The following is a 17831-nucleotide window of genomic DNA, read 5'->3' on the forward strand; positions in this document are numbered from 1 at the left end:
GATGGTGACTGACGGAGGAGAGGACGTGGAAAGCGAGCCTCTCCCGGATCTGTTTGCGTCTCAAGAAAAGGATGGGTCGGTGGAGGGAGTGATTCTCTCCCCATCTCTAACTCCTGAACAGCAGGAGGACTGTCGCCAGGTCCTGGGGCAGTACTCTTCGTTGTTCTCCCTTGTCCCGGGTAGGACTCACCTGTGCGTCCATGACGTGGACACAGGAGACAGCCCACCTGTGAAGTCCAAGATCTACCGGATGTCAGACAAGGTGAAGGCCAGCATTCATAGTGAAGTCACTAAGATGCTGGAGCTAGGAGTGATTGAACCTTCTAGCAGCCCCTGGTCCAGTCCGGTGGTGTTAGTACCGAAAGCTGCACCACCGGGTGCCCAACCAGAACTGAGGTTCTGTGTGGACTACCGGGGACTGAATTCAGTGACAAAAACTGATGCTCATCCGATCCCTAGGGCGGATGAATTGATTGACCGGCTGGGAGCTGCCCAATATCTAAGTACCTTTGACCTTACTTCGGGGTACTGGCAAATCTCTTTGACTGATGGAGCAAGGGAAAGGTCAGCCTTCTCCACGCCCAATGGCCACTACCAGTTCTGTGTGATGCCCTTTGGGCTCAAGAACGCACCTGCCACGTTTCAGCGCCTGGTAAACCAGATCCTCACCGGAATGGAGAGTTTCTCTGCTGCTTATCTGGATGACATAGCCGTCTTCAGTAACAGCTGGGAGGATCACTTGCATCACCTGCAAGCCGTTCTCCAGGCCCTGAGACAAGCTGGATTGACGATCAAGGCCAGCAAGTGCCAGATCGGGCAGGGGTCGGTAGTGTACCTTGGACACTTGGTGGGTAGGGGAACGGTGCAACCCCTCCAGGCGAAGATCGAGGCCATCATGGCCTGGGAACCCCCCAAGACACAGACTGAGGTCCGAGCATTTTTGGGCCTCACGGGATATTATCGCCGCTTCGTGAAGGGGTACGGTACCATCGTAGCCCCCCTCACGGAGCTCACGTCCAAGAAACAACCTCGACGGGTAGTCTGGACGGAGGCTTGTCAGCAAGCCTTTGAGAGATTGAAGAAAGCCATGTGCGAGGCCCCGGTCTTAAGGGCCCCAGACTTTTCCAAGAAGTTCATTGTCCAGACAGATGCATCAGAACATGGCATTGGGGCAGTGTTATCGCAACTCAACGAAGAGGGTCTGGATCAACCCGTGGTCTTCCTATCCAGGAGACTACTTCCCAGGGAACAGAAGTGGAGTGCAATAGAGCGTGAAGCCTTTGCAGTGGTATGGGCTCTGAAGAAGTTGCGGCCATACCTGTTTGGCTCGCACTTCCTGGTTCAGACCGACCACAGACCCCTTCGTTGGCTGATGCAAATGAAGGGGGAGAATCCCAAGTTGTTGAGGTGGTCTATTTCCCTACAGGGGATGGACTTCCAGGTGGAACATCGGCCTGGAGTGGACCACGCCAATGCAGACGGTCTCTCAAGGTATTTCCGCCTTAGTGATGAGAACTCCCAAGGGGTTGGGTAGCTCTCCCCACTTTCAGCTGGGGGGGACGCGTGTTAGACCTGTCAGCCCTTTGGGTGGTCCCTCCTCATCATTATTTATTTTGTCCCACTTTTGCCTCAAACCCCTGTTTGAATTTTTCCTTTTTGGGAACCACCAGACTTTTTCGTGTTGCTGCAGATTCAGGGAGCCATTTTAGCTACCCCTGAAACTTCTGTCTGAGGGCCTGGAGCACAAGATGGTGGCCACCTGTGACATCACCAGCATCCACTGGAACCTACCAGCACCTTCCAGAACATTCCAGGAGACTCCAGAACTCTGTGACAGTTGGAGACCGTTTAGAATGTTGGGAGGATAAGAGAGGCAGTTGGCAGTTGGAGCTGGCAGTTGGCACCTGACTGGTGAAGAGAGAGCAGCACAACGGTGAAGGAGGAAGGAGTGAAGCAGCAGGGGTGGAAACTTGTGCCTGGAGTGGGGTCCATAAACCCACCCTTGATACTTGTCCCTACTGATGGATCCCAGCCTATAGCCCTGTGTGGGAAGAAGACAGAAAAACTCATCCTAAGGACCTGAACAGCAGGAACAGGCCTTAGAAGCAGAAAGCAGCAAGATCCTGACCTGGAAACTGGTTTCCCTGGAGTCCGGCGTCGAGTAGCCTGAGACCTGGAGCCCGAGGTGGAGAAGCGGCGCTGACTGAAGTAGCAGACGTCGTACCCGGAGCCGCCTGAGGTCGTGAGAGGGCGCCGACGGAGGTCGTGAGGAATACCAGAGGTCGAGGAGGAAGTGAACCGAGGTCGAGCGAGCGGCGTCATCGGAGGAGTGAAGTCCGCCCTCCGGAGTCGTCGGAGACCGAGGTGAGGTGAACCGGAGGTCGGGAGTGAGGATCGCACTCCGGAGTCGCCCGGAACCTGAGAGGAGGAGCACCGGAGGTCGGGGGTGAGGATCGCACCCCGGAGTCGCCGGAAGTCGACATCGAGGCCAGGCCGGCCGACGTCATCGGAGCCGAGAGCGCCATCGGACCGGAGCCGCCCGAAGTCGACACCGAGTAGAGACTGCCCGACGCCGTCGAATCGGAGGTCGAGATTGAACCGAGGCCGCCGACATCGGACCGGAACCGCCTACCGGCGTCGTCAAAGAACTGACATTGTGCCGAGGCCGCCGAGACCGAACCGGAACCGCCTCACGGCGTCGACACGACTCCAGCGGCGTCGGAACATCAGAAAAAGGGCAGTAAGTGGAGTAGAGGGCGCCTAAGGCCCTGTGGAGACCTGAGAGACTGCTCTAAGGGGCTAGGGAGGTGCTGAAACCAACCTGACTGTGCCTGGGGTGAACTGGGACTAACCTAGAGAGGTGGTGTGGAGAGAGAAAGCCAGGGCACTGGTATTCCCCCCTTTGATCTACCTCAGTTTAGGCCTCAGCCTTGTCTCAGCCAGGGAGTAGCCCCCCTCAAGCCTTCCACAACCCTACACGCTGTGCCTGGGCCAAATCAGCCCTTAGGAATTGAAATGTCAACTGATTACATGAGTGTTGCTGTATACTTTTAATTATTTATTGGGGGTACTGTATTTATTGAGTTTTTACCTATTTATTGCTTCACTATATTTATAGGTCCACAGGACTTGATGGTGTACAATATTTATTGGTACAGTATTTATTGCCTCAGAATATTTAATTGCCTGTATTACCTGCACTGATATTTATGTCCCTTGTATTTATGATCACCCCTATTTATTGAATCTTCAGATAATATTTATTTGACCTGCACTATTTAAAATTGTATATTGTGATTGACCTCTTTATTTTTCCAATCAGCAACTAAGAGAAAAAGATAAAGAAAGAATATTTTCATAATTTTTACGGTGTAGAGTCGTTTTTGGAACGGATGCACGCATGGTTCTTGTATGGGTATATTGTATGCTTAGCACTGCGCCTGTTTCCTGACCACTCGAGCCAAGCTACCACAGTGTGTTCGGGGAGTCCACCACCGCCCTGCGGAGTGGGAGTGGGCTGTTTCCAACAGTCCCGCTATATGAAATGGGCTAAACACTCTAAGAAAAATTCCAAGAGATTCCCAAGCTGCTATCAGCCCACTGGAGTGTGGGTCGGCGGTAGAGTCAAAGTGATTGTTAAAATCTCCTATTAATAGAAAATTGTGTGATTGCAAGGAGAGAGATGCAAGGGATTCCAGAAGTGACATGCAGAAGGCTTTTTTATGACTCCCTGGTGGGTGATAGACCACTGCTCCCATCCAACTGGGGCCATGGGCTAACTCAAGTTTAACTGCCATGAGCTCCAGGCTAGGTGTGGAAATGGAGTCCAGAAGCTTAATGCCTAAGGGTAGACGAGTCACGATAGCTAGACCCCCACCCTTTTTCCCCACTCCATCCAGTCTAAATATTCTATAGTCATCCGGAAGAGCAATGGCCATCAATGGGGCGGCACACTCATGCAGCCATGTTTCAGTAAAGAAACAGACGTCTGATTTGAGGGAATCTAACAGATCCCAGATTTCGGCTGCACGTTTAGGAATGGATCGGGCATTGAAGTACAGACCCTGTAGGTTGGATAAATTGTCGTCTTTGTCCAACAACTTCTCGCTGGAGAAAATCTTATTCTGACCATTAGAAGGTGAGGGGCCAGGAGGTGAATAGGTGGCATCGGTAGGGGAGGGTGTCTGAAACCCCTTTCAGCCAGCGCACTTACTGAAAGGCGAGTCTTGGCTCGATGGAGGAGACTCCACACATTGCTCTTAGACATGATTGTACATGCAAGTATTTCATATTCTACTTCCCTCCACTCAATGCATCAGTGCAGCTACACACTAAACTTTACTAAAAAAGAGCAGGCCTCAAAGTGCTTGAGACAAAAACACTTCACACATAGCTCACACCCACAACCCACACATTTGCTACCCAACACACCACCTTGTTTAGAAACTGAAGATTGTCTCACCTGTTTAGGTTCACGATCATCTTTGGAAATCTCTTGAAAGGTTACTCTTGACATCTTCCTATTCATCTTGGTGATATTGTAGCCCCCAGCACAATTTCTCCTTTTTTATAATCCCTGCCAATGCTAAATCTATGAGGGAAAAATTAAGCAAGAATTAGTGTCATAGTTATGCAATCTTTGATGTCATTTATGATGTAGATGATGTTTTCCCATGGGCTCCCATCTTTGATATATAAAGTTTGAAGTAAAAGTTGTGTCGTAAATTTTGTTTACAGAATATTGTCATTTTGGGTGTAGATCTGACATTATTAACTTCAACGGGGTGATATTTTTGTGAATTATATTTTTGACATGATATTTATGTCGGAGGATTATCTGGTACCCAAACGGGTCGCATTGACATTGTCAGACACAACGTTAACGTGGATACATATTCAGATGTGATAGCCGGGTTGGTGCATATTTACTTAGTTTTAGGACCTGCAAGTGAATATCTCAGCAATACCTTAAAGATATTTATGAAAATATCAAGGAATGGATAGCCAACCTCTACCATAGTACATGTGACATTTTCAGAATACAGACATAAGTCATATTACACACACTACCCAATATTTGATACGACCGTGTGCTTGTGAGAATAGATAGATGCACCCACACAGACCAATTTTCCTCTATTATTAGTGCTAATGGGAAAACTGATGCTCCTTAGGTCTACACAACCACAGTTAATACACCTATATTATAGTGTCTGTTAACTCCTTGCAGAACAAACAGGTTGAAGCTTCTTTTTACTGAAAACACCATCTTAACATCCAGGCTTGAATGTTATACTTTGATAATTTTGCTGGCTGTAGCAGTCCCAATTTGATCACAACTGACCACGTGAAAAGTTATTTAATTCCTTCCAAAAGGAATGGTGCATAGTCCATTTCAGGAGCTCATGCTGTATGACTCCTTTTGTAAAGGAATCGCCTTTTACAGTCACTGGTTGTTGTAGCTTCATCTCCTCGTCCATCTCACCTCTGCACATAAATCCCAAAAAATGAATGCAGGTACCGGAAGGTGGAACATGAAGGAGAATGGGGAGTACTCATGGGATAAGAGCAAAGTTCACTCTCCAAATCAAAGTCACAGGCAAGGTTCCAAGTAGGTGATGCAGCAATTCAGCAAGAATTATTGATGTACGCACTTCAGTGGTGCTAGAACCTCTGTATCTGTTATATTATCATATGTAGTTTTTACATACTGCATACTTGGCCTTTTAGAGGTTTGGTGCAGAGTTTTCTCTTTGATACTGAGTTAAGCCATGGGGTACCCCATGGGGGAAGATACACGAACAGGACCTGACCTCAGTCAGTAAGGTGGATGGGCGCTCCAGGTAGGTGGGTCCTGCAACCTACAGTACAAACCTGTGTGGAACTTGTATATGTGGTGAATAACAGTGGGGGTGCTGGCCTTTGGACTCTTTGCCTAATACTAATCAGCTGGGGGCCTTGGGGTCTTGATAGGGCTTCTCCTGCCCATCCTGGTTAGTTTTTTACTTATATGTTGGCTGGTGTAATGCACTGGTAGACCAAGTGTGATCCTGCTAGCACTTATGTAGAAGGTATAAAAGTGAGTATTTATGGATGTCTAGCTTGGTTATGGTACTCAAAACCTTTCCGTAGCAGTGTTTTACCTGAACTTGAGTCCCACGGTTCCATTTTGCTCTGTCTCCATCGTCCGTTTGTGTTTCCCAGTGGTTCAATTATCAGTCACCACTGCAGCATGTTTGGGCAGACTAGGTGTACTGATAAGCCACTTTTGAGCCACTGGAAAACACATAAGGAAGATGACCACATGTAGGAAGGGCTGATGGGGCATGGCATTGGCTGTCTCATAACAGTCACCATTGGCTGGGAAGAGTCAAAGTAAAGTTGATCTGTGATATCAGACTGTGATTATTTCAGTGAGATCATGAGTGATAGCGGAGTGCCTGCTTGGCACACAGGACCTTTCTATATTTCCCAGGGGTGGTACAGAGTCGTTAGTGGCCAAGATGATCAGTGCTGGTAAATGGGTTTTGTGGGGCCCTGAGGAAAAGGAGGGATCAGCAGCTCCTAGGTCACGAGTGGGACTATTGGAGAAGAGTGTGATAAGCAAGGGAGGTGATGCAATTGTATTGGGCACATCATGGGGAAGTTGCATATGAGGTTAGCCTGTTAGCAGATTGTAGAGCCTAATCAGTTTATATGATGTAAGTGGTTGTCAAATAACAGTAATAGAAGAGGACAGAGCAATGTTAGAGTGAAGGGTGTAGTAGTCACTTCATTACAGGGGTTTCAAATCCATGTTTAGAATTTATAATAAATTGTCTAGATTTGCAAAATGAGTTGAACGTGACAACGAATCCTGGGAATTGAGTGGGTTTTTAAGTATATGTTACTAAGTATGAGTGTGTGTGTTGTGTGGGGTCAGGTGCATGCACAGTTATACCTGCCAGGACTAACCAGAAGTTATTAGAAGGAATCAATATAGGTACTGAGCCCCTTGAAAGGTGTTTGTGTAGCCCTTCCAGGAACACTTTTTAAAAACCATAGGAACTCCCAGATTTTTTAGGTAATAGTTTGTGGGGTTCACCCAAGAGCAGCTAATTAGAGAATAAACTTACTCCTCAGTTATTACTACGAGTTGTGATTTAGTTATTGGTTTTCATGGGATTTCTGTCATATTGAAGGCATATGACGTAGGAAGGGACATAGTTTGCTGTGGTTACATTTAATCATTTAAATGTGCATTGCTCTAATATCTAGAAACAGGAATAGTTAATTGGCAGCCAGCAGTATATTCTTGACCCCAGTGAATATAGAGAGCCATATTAAGATTTGTTTATGAAAGTCTTGTAGATAAATTTCCTCTAGAGTTGTAACCAGGAGGAGGCAGGCAGTGGCAAAGCAGGCAAAGGGGCTCTGGCCCAATGTCAATTAATGCCCAAACAGACAGAATTAGAGGTGCCAGTGTATGGAGTCACTTTTTATCTTGGACACCGGGCGATGGGAAATCCTGAGCGAAGTGAAAAATATAGAAGAGCCAATGACCAGCATTCAGTGAATGCCCATTAATCAATCAATCACATATGTAAATTCATCCAATAGGGCTGACTAAGTTCATAGAAATCTGACAAACTTGCCCGGTCGGTTCCCCTAAAGGTTTTGGCATGGGATTCCACGAAAGGGCTGGCACACAGGGCAAGTAAGAGCAGGTGGAGGGGGGTCCTGAAGGAGCAAAGACAAAAGGCTGGCTGGAAGCTTCAAGTGATGGGAAAGCCCATGGCTAGAGGAAGGGGATTGAGGGCAAAGGCTTGTGGCCCTGGGCTTCCAACCCGAAATAGAGCAATGATGCAGGGCAAGCACACCAGGCAGTGCGCTATTGTATGAACCAATCAATCAATTAGGGAATTGTAAGCGTGCTACTCACCCATGAGGGTCTCAAGGCGCTGGGGGCGGGTGGGATCGCAGTTCCGTTCAGTTGAAGAGCCAGGACTTGAGAGCCTTTTTGAAGGTGTTCAGGGAGGGGGTGCATCTGATGTCGATCGGGAGCTCGTTCCAGGTCTTGGCCGTCATGTAGGAGAAGGCTCTTCCCCCTGTTCTGGGTCTGCGGGTGCATGGGGTTTCGGCAAGGGCGAAGTTGGCGAATCTGAGGTTTCTTTTAGGGATGTGGAAGGTGATTCTCTTGTTGAGGTATTGGGGTTCTGTGTTGTAGAGGCATTTGTAGGTGTGGGTGAGTATCTTGAAAGTGACTCTTCTCGACGGGGAGCCAATGGAGGCTCTGCAGGTGTTGGCTGATGTGCTCGTGTTGTGGAATGCTGAGGACGAGTCTGGCGGCAGTGTTCTGTATCGTCTGGATCTTGCGGAGTAGAGACTTGTAGATGCCGGTATAGAGGGGTCTGCTGGTTATGAGCACGTGGGTGACTGTCTTCCTTAACTTAGGGGGGATTCATTTGAAAGTCTTTTGGAGGATGCGGATGGTGTTGAAGCAGCTGGAAATGACGGCGTTGACCTGTCGGTTCATGGAGAGGAAGGAGTCGAGTACGATGCCGAGGTTTCTGGCATGGTCCGTGGGGGTCGGAGGACTGCCAAGGGCGGTGGGCCACTAGGTGTTGTTCCATGCTGATGGGGTGGTTCAGAGGACGAGGGCTTCTGTCTTCTCCGAGTTGAGCTTCAGGCAGCTGTTGCTCATCCAGGAAGTGACTTCCTGCATTTCTTCCTGGAAGTTAAGTCTGGTGGTGGTGGGGTCCTTGGTGAGGGAGAGGATGAGCTGGGTGTCATCGGTGTAGGATACTATGCTGTGGCTGTGCTGTCTGACGATGGCGGCGAGGGGGGTCATGTAGATACAGAAGAGGGTTAGGCTGAGTGATGATCCCTGTGTTACTCCTCAGTTGATTTCCGTGGTTTCGGAGAGGAAGGGTGGCAGTCTGATCCTTTGGCTTCTGCCGGTGAGGAACAAGCAGATCCAGTCGAGGGTGGTTCCTTGTATGCCAGCATCGTGTAGCCTGACGGCGAGTGTGCGGTGGGAGATGATGTCAAAAGCTGCTGACAGGTCGAGTAGGATCAGGGCTGTGGTGTGACTTGGTCAAAGAGGGTGCGGATGTCGTCTAATGATGCATTGTAATTCTGGCGCGATGGTGGTGGCTGCTCTGTGGTAGATGTGTGGTGGGCAGGGGTCTGTGGGGGCCCCCTAGTGGATGCCTTTCATGGTCGAGTTAAGCCGCCCCGAACCAACTCAGAGTGTGAGCTCATCAGGCAGGCCAAACAGCTCTAGAGTGGTAAAGTGCAGAGGGGTTTCAGGAGTCGAGATGGATTGAAGGGCACAAGGGCGTGGTTCTATGCCCTCGTCAGGGGCACCATAGGTGTTAGCATACAAGGCAAGAAAGAGAGGGATGAGTCCTGCAGGGAGGACGAGGTGAAGGATGAAGCAAACAGCTAACAATTGTGTATGTTTGTAAGTATATTTGTGTTGATAAAGCAGCTATGTGGGATCGGGACAGTATTAAACTTAAAACATGTGTATAAGGCAATGAAGTCCCTAGACAGCCACCAAATACAAGTTTAATAAATACCAATTCAAGGAAATAAGGGCCAGATGAACAAATAATTTTTCTTGTCGTAAACTGCCTGATTCGCAGAATCGGGCCGTTTGCGACCGTTAAAATGCTTTTTAAATGTACAAAAGGCAAAATGTGATTCGGTAACTTGTTACTGAATCGCATTTTGCATTTGCGATTCAGTATTTGGAAGGGGTGTGTTTATGGTGTCACTTCCAAATATCGAATGTGAATGGTATGTATTACTGTTTTGCGAGCGAATTCCAGTCGCAAAACAGTAATACATTACCAGCAACTTAAAACTGGTGGTAACTCATTCGCAAAGGGGGAGGGGCCCCAAAGGATGCCTTCCCCATTGAGAATGTAAATACAAATATTTTAAAAGAGCAGTCAGTGGGCCAGTCTTAAAAAATGGAACGGCAAAGTTTCAATTTTTCTTTTTCCTTTAAGGAAAACGGGCGGCATTTAAAAAAAAAGATTGCTTTATCGAAAAGAAATTGCAGACATGGTTGTCTGCTGACCTCTATAGGCCACCATTGCTGTAATTGATGCGATTCCTAGTGGGCCGCAAATTGCAAATTACCTTATTAGTATGCATGAGGTAGGTCTATTTGCGGCCCACTGAGATTCGTTAATAAAACTCCAAAGAGCTTCATACATTAGGAAAAACGATTTCCTAATTTCAATTTGGAGAGAATCGCAATTAGGAAATCGGTATTCCTAATGTTAGTACATCTAGCTCTATATCCTCTCGAGTAAGAAGTAAAATGGAAACCATGAATGTTTATTAAAATAATTCAAGGTGCAATACAGAAGGCAAAAAGCAGAATTCAATTCAAATGCATAATATCCAGTACAGGGAATTTAGCATAAGGCTGAGTCAAATACAGCAGTAAATGACATGCAGTCAAGGCTAACATATTCTACTTCCAAAGCATAAGATGAACTAACATGGGTTCTGTATCTATAGTCTGGGAGTCAGAAGACAAAACTGTCTCACCTCCAAAATGCATCATTTTATAGCCTATTGTACAATGAAAATCAATGGAAATCGGAAAGCCAGCATAGGGTGATCAAATATAACAAGGATTTGTCAACTCGTGATGCAGAAGTATACAATGGCACCATTCCAACACTAGCCCCTAACTTGAATATCAATGTGCGCTATTCCGGCCTGATGTCTGCGGATGTGACACTACAACCCAGCAACAAAACAAAGGGAGTGAATAGCTGCAGAGCCTTGAAAGTAGCATGACGGTTCCTCCGTGGTTCATCGAGTGCATCATGCCATTACATTTCATTTCAATTGTGCACATTTTAATTATGTGCAGCGAACAAAAGAATAAAAACAAACATTATGCTGCAGCTATAAGCAAAATGGAGTCAAGGCCTAGTTCGGATCTAATTGTGTCAAGCACAAAAAAGACCGTTTTTCAATGCACAGTGTTTTCAATTGAATGCAGAATTGCATAGGAGGTTCAGCACACATCTTATGAAACTGAAATCCTCTTTCTGATTTGTATAATGCAAACCTAACGTCAGAGCATAGGAGCGCTTTATGTGGGTCCAGGCTTTTATTGTGTGGCGCGATGGGTGGCGAGTTTGAACTTAGGGGAGCAGACAATCGGGGGAGGAAGGCGCAATAAGAGGGAGAGCTGGTTTTCATGTCCATGGGGCCTATTTACAAGCCCCTGGCGCGGCCGGTGTGTTTTAATATGGAAAAAAGTGACGCACCGGCAGCGCAAAGGGTCTTGTAAATAAGCCCCTTAATATGGGAAAAGTGACGCACCGGCAGCGCAAGGGGCTTGTAAATAAGCCCCTTAATATAGGAAAAGTGACGCACCCGCAGCGCAAGGGTCTTGTAAATAAGCCCCTTAATATGGGAAAAGTGACGCACCGGCAGCGGAAGGGGCTTGTAAATGAGCCCCTTAATATGGGAAAAGTGACGCACCGGCAGCGCAAGGGGCTTGTAAATGAGCCCCTTAATATGGGAAAAAGTGACGCACCGGCAGCGCAACGGGCTTGTAAATAAGCCCCTTAATATAGGAAAAGTGACGCACCCGCAGCGCAAGGGGCTTGTAAATAAGTCCCTTAATATAGGAAAAGTGACGCACCCGCAGCGCAAGGGGCTTGTAAATAAGCCCCTTAGTATGGGAAAAGTGACGCACCCGCAGCGCAAGGGGCTTGTAAATGAGCCCCTTAATATGGGAAAAAGTGACACACCAGCAGCGCAAGGGGCTTGTAAATGAGCCCCATAATATGGAAAAAATTACGCACTGGCAGCGCAAGGGGCTTGTAAATAAGCCCCTTAATATAGGAAAAGTGACACACCGGCAGCGCAAGGGGCTTGTAAATAAGCCCCTTAATATGGGAAAAGTGACGCACCGGCAGCGCAAGGGGCTTGTAAATGAGCCCCATAATATGGAAAAAATTACGCACTGGCAGCGCAAGGGGCTTGTAAATAAGCCCCTTAATATAGGAAAAGTGACACACTGGCAGCGCAAGGGGCTTGTAAATAAGCCCCTTAATATAGGAAAAGTGACACACCGGCAGCGCAAGGGGCTTGTAAATAAGCCCCTTAATATGGGAAAAGTGACGCACCGGCAGCGCAAGGGGCTTGTAAATGAGCCCCTTAATATGGGAAAAAGTGACGCACCGGCAGCGCAAGGGGCTTGTAAATGAGCCCCATAATATGGAAAAAATTACGCACTGGCAGCGCAAGGGGCTTGTAAATAAGCCCCTTAATATAGGAAAAGTGACACACTGGCAGCGCAAGGGGCTTGTAAATAAGCCCCTTAATATAGGAAAAGTGACACACCGGCAGCGCAAGGGGCTTGTAAATAAGCCCCTTAATATGGGAAAAGTGACGCACCGGCAGCGCAAGGGGCTTGTAAATGAGCCCCTTAATATGGGAAAAAGTGACGCACCGGCAGCGCAAGGGGCTTGTAAATAAGCCCCTTAATATAGGAAAAGTGACGCACCAGCAGCCCAAGGGGCTTGTAAATAAGTCCCTTAATATGGGAAAAGTGACGCACCCGCAGCGCAAGGGGCTTGTAAATAAGCACCCACGTGGCCTAAATTTTCATTCTTAAAGGCAACTATTTCTTTATTTGAAAATTGATGCTCACATTCTTCCTGTACTTCCCTTTGTCATCTTCCTAACCCTAACCCCATTAGAGGAATTCACAAGGTTGGATTTGTATTTGAAGCACCAGATCAGCATTTAAATCACTTCTTCATTCGTGTGATTCTTCTGAATTTTGTATCCAAAGCAAGGGTGGTAGAACGGGTTTAGGAGCGTCACCCTCCTTTCTCCACTTCTATAGTGGGGCAGCTTTATTTCAAAGCTATCTCGGTAATCACTCACTTACTTGTGCATGCAAATTGACTCTAAATAAAAGTGCGGTAATGGTTGTTTGACACACATTGTGAAACAGTTTGAGCAGTAAGGAATTGTGACAAAGAAATATGAATGTGCACAGCGCCAGTAGCTGTACAAGTGTAGACAGGGGCACAACATGAAGTCCTCATGTGTAGTCCCATAGTGGTGACAGGTGAAAGAGGGAGTTCAAAGAGTTACCTGTTGGGAAACAATGTATGTTATGCTATGTTATGTTATGTTACATGTCTAGCATTTGTATGGTTGTGTATCATTTTCGGAGTCTGGGTATTTTGCTGTAATTTTGGATTGTTAAAGAAAAGATGCCTGTTCAAAGTCTTGTTAGGTAATGCGTTGCATTGAAACATTGACCAAATAAAAGGCATTTTATCCCATCACGAATCCTTGTGGTGTGTTATGTTTACTGAATTAAATAACTGTCTATATTATAGCAATGAGGTTCCTTCTTGCAGTTGTCTAGCTTGAGGTCTGTAGTCTGCACAGAGAATTCAATGGCCAGTTACAGGGGAGGGCTGGTTAACATTATGCCTGCAATAGACCAATAACACATGCAGCCTCATTCAGGGTTTGGTGGAGTGGGAGCCCCTCTGTCTAAGGAGGTGCTGGGAGAGCCCATGGCTACAGAGAGGCCATGGCCTTCCAACCCTAAATGAAGCACTGGTGCAAGGCAAGCACACCTGGCGGTGCCCTGAGGGCACGGCACATTCACACACTACTGGCATCCTCACAACCCGGTGCCTGTTGCAGGGTTCCATGGCTTAGAGGTTAAAGGAAAGGCAGATGGGGTTAGAGGACAAAATGGGAAACAGAAAAAAGGGATAGGAGAGAAAGAGGAAAGAGTGGTGGAATCAAATGTGTGAGAAGAGGACATAAGGAGGGACAAGTGTCTCTGGAGAGGATCCAATTTAGAAGGAAAAGGCCACAACTGGTAAATAAAAACCTCCTTGGCAGTTTTGTAGCTCTTGATGAAAGGTGAGCATTATGCAGACATACATAAGCAAGGCACCAAATTCTCCCTATCGTCAGGAAAGGGTTATGCAAGGACAACCAGTAGAAGATCCAATGGATGCTCAGGCAGCAAGGAGCAAAGACATCCCGGACAGAAATAATAGCAAGGGGCGGATAAATACAACAACAAAGTGCACAAAAGCATTGCAACTCATCCTTCTCTCATGAATGTTTCCTATACAGAGATTCAAACAGGAACTGACATCACAGAAAAAATAACTCCATTTCATCTTGGATTGGAAATCCCCAGCAGAAATCCCTGGAGCATCCACTATCTTGGAAAGTGCAGTTCATAATGTTTCACCATGCCCTGCTCTTCTAACACAGAGGGCTGACTGAGCATGCAAGGAAGAACCCCAATTTTGACATCTTGCATCTCATTTAGAACCCTGCAGTCTTGCTGCTGCCATCCGGTTTGGTACTCCTGGCAGGCTGCGTGGCAGCTCTTTGGGTGATCAAGGCTGCAGAAAGGCCACAGCAGACTAGGCTGCTAGGATTCCCATCAAATCACAATACCATGGAGAATATCAACTGTAGGGAACCAGAGGCCATGGGGCCTCAGGGGTAAGCTGGCACTCAAACGGGATCCTGGTACACATACAAAAGACACCAAGTGATTTTTTAATTCATCATCATTTGATCTTTATTTCGAAATGTTTTCAGTCATAAAAGATTACAGTTAAAACGGTTAAAAAATGTATAAAACTACAAAAGATAAAATAAACATTTCATAAAATCAGATTAGCAAGCAGGGTATGCAATCATGATATACAATCACCCCTGGGTGCCGCTGTGATGAGAGAACATCTCTTGGACCACATAGCTAGCAGGAACTTTGAGAGTGCGAAAACTATGTGCGGTGAAGTGTCAGTTTTAAGGACTCTCATTGCAACAAAACATTTATCAAAGCCCATGTTCCTGCACAAGGGTACCAACCAGTACTTTCTGGCTTTTCTGTAGGCAGGGCAAAAAAAGAGCATGTGTAGTTCATCCTCCTTAATCGCACCACATCCAGGGCAAGAATTAATTATTGTAATCTGTCAGGTTATGCAATATATTCATGTGATACCAGCCTGCTCTTAGACATACAAAAGAATATGGCGGGGTGTCCTCACACACCACCAGATGTCGTGGTTCATCCTAGGACTCCCCACGCTGTCCATAAACCAGGTTTGATGAGAGCAGGTCACCTGGTGGTGTGTGAGGACATCCCATCACAATTTTGTGTATGTCGAGGAGCAGCCATACACTTAGGTGGTGTCCTGCAACATGCTGCTCAACTGTGTGATGAGCGCACCTTCTCTAAAGGCTCACTAGATCTGGTACCTGCTCAGCATAGATATAACATCTGCTGTAAATCAGTGGCCCCACCAAACCTGTGGTTCACCTGCCTCATCTAGTTAGGCAAAGCAGAAACGTTTTAAGGCATGGGCAAAGTGGGCACTTGCCCAGGGACCCAACCCTTCAGGGGGTCTCGTGATAGAGCCGGTTCTGTTCTAGAGAGAGTCCTGTCATGGTGACCTTGAATGATTCTTAAACATAGATTGTGTTGCGTACCATTTTCCTTTAATGTATTTTTAATAGGGTCATCTGTGGGAGTTTATTACAGAAATTGTTCAGGGAAATGTTGTGTTTGTGTTTTTCTCCACCATGCAACATCCATAAAAAAGTTTCTTTCAGATGGATCCAGGAGCTCACAGAAGGGAAATGGGAGAGGCGCCACAGAGATGATGTGCTATACCATTCGTGAGCTGCTGCTGTGCTACACTATTGAAAACACACATTACATTCCCTGAATATTACATGACCTGGCCAAAGCAGGCATGAAAGAGCTGCAATTGCATCATAAATTTAAAGCTGTTCTGAACAGGGGCCCCCAAAATACGTTGTGCCAAGGGCCCCCACATTTTTAGGATTTAGAGCTATTTTATTAATTTTATATGAGTCAAGCGATACAGAACTACCCCCCTACATCCAGCGGCCAGTAGTGACTTGAATACTAGGCAATGTGAGCATCGCAGGAGGTTAGAGAAGAGGATTAAAGTAGCAGAGAGTGCAATAGAAAGGTGTCAAAACAGGGAGGAGCTGGCGTTCGGGTGCATACTGATGTTGAGGCCTGTGGAGGTGAGCTCAGATGATCTAGTGTTCGTCAGGTGCAGCTGCTGAGGTTAAGTGTAGTATCCGCAGTTATCGGGGACAGGACAGTTCATGGAATTCATCAGATAAGTGTTTGAGGCAGGGTTACCACATGTTGTCGAAGATGGGGAGGCGGTGCATAGCCACCGCCATCAGCTTTTTCATCCCTATTACGTCCCATATTTTATGTAGCCAGTGTAAGTGTGTAGGTATAACATCTTTACTCCATTTAGTTAAAATAAGCTGTTTAGGTAATTGCTTTGCCTCTATTGGACCGTAAGGGATAGGTGAGGGGGTTAGGGAGACCCAAGAGGACATAGCTTGGAGTCCCCAACATATTTAAGACATCCCTGAGATAAAGGGGCACGGTTCCATGGTTAGACACTTTTCATCAGCAGCCCGTCCACCACGGGTCCGCAGGCCAATATACAATTATATATTTAGGGCAGCCCTTCCTTACATACAATTTTCGGTTCGAGCCGGGAAAACTCTAGGAGTCACCAACAGGAGACAATGCAAATGACCTCCATGTTTCAGGGGTTTGTTACTGAAAAATACAAAAGTTTGGAGAGTGCAGCCAAAACAACATAGAACCTTCTTGGACTTCCGTGCAACAAGCAGATAGGTGGATGCAAAAAACTGAAAGTGGCATCCCTGCCAGGCAAGCTGGGATCTCATTATATTACAGGAGGTCCACTGCCGGCCAGCGGAGGCAAAGAATGTCACTCATTGTGTGGGCTGGAGGGTCAACAGCCGAGATCTGAATGCCCTCCATAATGTCCAGAGAGGTTGGCAGGGTGACTGGTGTGAATTTAGGCAGACAGTGCACACAATTGACCCCTAAGTCTTGCTGTGTGATGGTTGGTTAGATTTGGTCGGAGTTGTTGGAAGTGGCTAGATTGCTGCACACAAAGGTTCTCATGTATGAGGTTTGGTGCAAGGCAGTGCCACAAGGAATCCTGCTGCGCTGCCCTGTGTCAAAAGAAAAGGACATGAATGCGCCTTATTTATGAGATACAGTGCATTCCTGTCCTTTTCCCCTGTGCTGGCGCACAATGGGCTGTCATTCGCCATCACAGGCACCCTTGCAAAATGGTGCAAGGAAGGGTGTCTGCTTTGTAGGTGATTGTTTTTGTGCAGGAAGGAACAACTTCCAGCACAAAAACAATCATGAGAGGTGTTTTCCTCTTTGTATGTGTGTTGCAGAAGATTCCTTGTAAATCTGGGAATGCTTCAAATTCCATGGGTGCTGCGTGGGACACTCACAGCAACACCCATGGAACGCCCCTTTCACACAGTGTTCTGCATGAAAGGGGCACATATTTACAAGGCCATGAAACGCCTCGCAAAGTGGCTTTGCGTGACTTTGTAAATATGTTACGGCACATTGCGTCACTGGAGAGTCAAAAAAGTGATGCTCCAGCGGGGCAAGAGCGCCACAATGGGCCTCGTAAATGAGGCCCAAAGTATCTATGGATTAAGTAGTTAATGGTTTTGAACCAACTTGTTTCTACCCGTTGATAGAAAGAATTGTGGCTAAAAGCCTTGTTTTTGCATAGCTCAGTCAGCAGTTTACATGCAGGGAGCAAGTGGTGAATGTATGCTTGCAAGTGGACACATTAATCACATTGGGGCATATTTACAAGGGCCATATCGCCGCTTTTTTGGCTTTTAAAGCCAAAAAAGCGCAGATAAAAATATCGCCCTATTTACAAGAGTGTGATAACATGCATTAGCGC

At 46.8% G+C, this 17831-nt stretch overlaps 1 protein-coding gene across 1 annotated transcript in view; it reads right to left on the bottom strand.

Moving 5' to 3' along the window:
• LOC146834931 (dynein light chain Tctex-type protein 2B-like) overlaps positions 1 to 17831 on the bottom strand; it is a 238339-nt gene that overhangs the window by 155132 nt on the left and 65376 nt on the right. The window contains exon 2 of the mRNA XM_085600149.1: positions 4463 to 4591. Coding sequence (XP_085456275.1) covers positions 4463 to 4528 — 66 coding nt within the window. The 5' untranslated portion in view covers positions 4529 to 4591. The remainder of the gene's footprint in view (positions 1 to 4462; positions 4592 to 17831) is intronic.

Source organism: Triturus cristatus, chromosome 4_2 (assembly GCF_964204655.1).
Source record: "Triturus cristatus chromosome 4_2, aTriCri1.1, whole genome shotgun sequence".
NCBI classification, from domain to species: domain Eukaryota; kingdom Metazoa; phylum Chordata; class Amphibia; order Caudata; family Salamandridae; genus Triturus; species Triturus cristatus.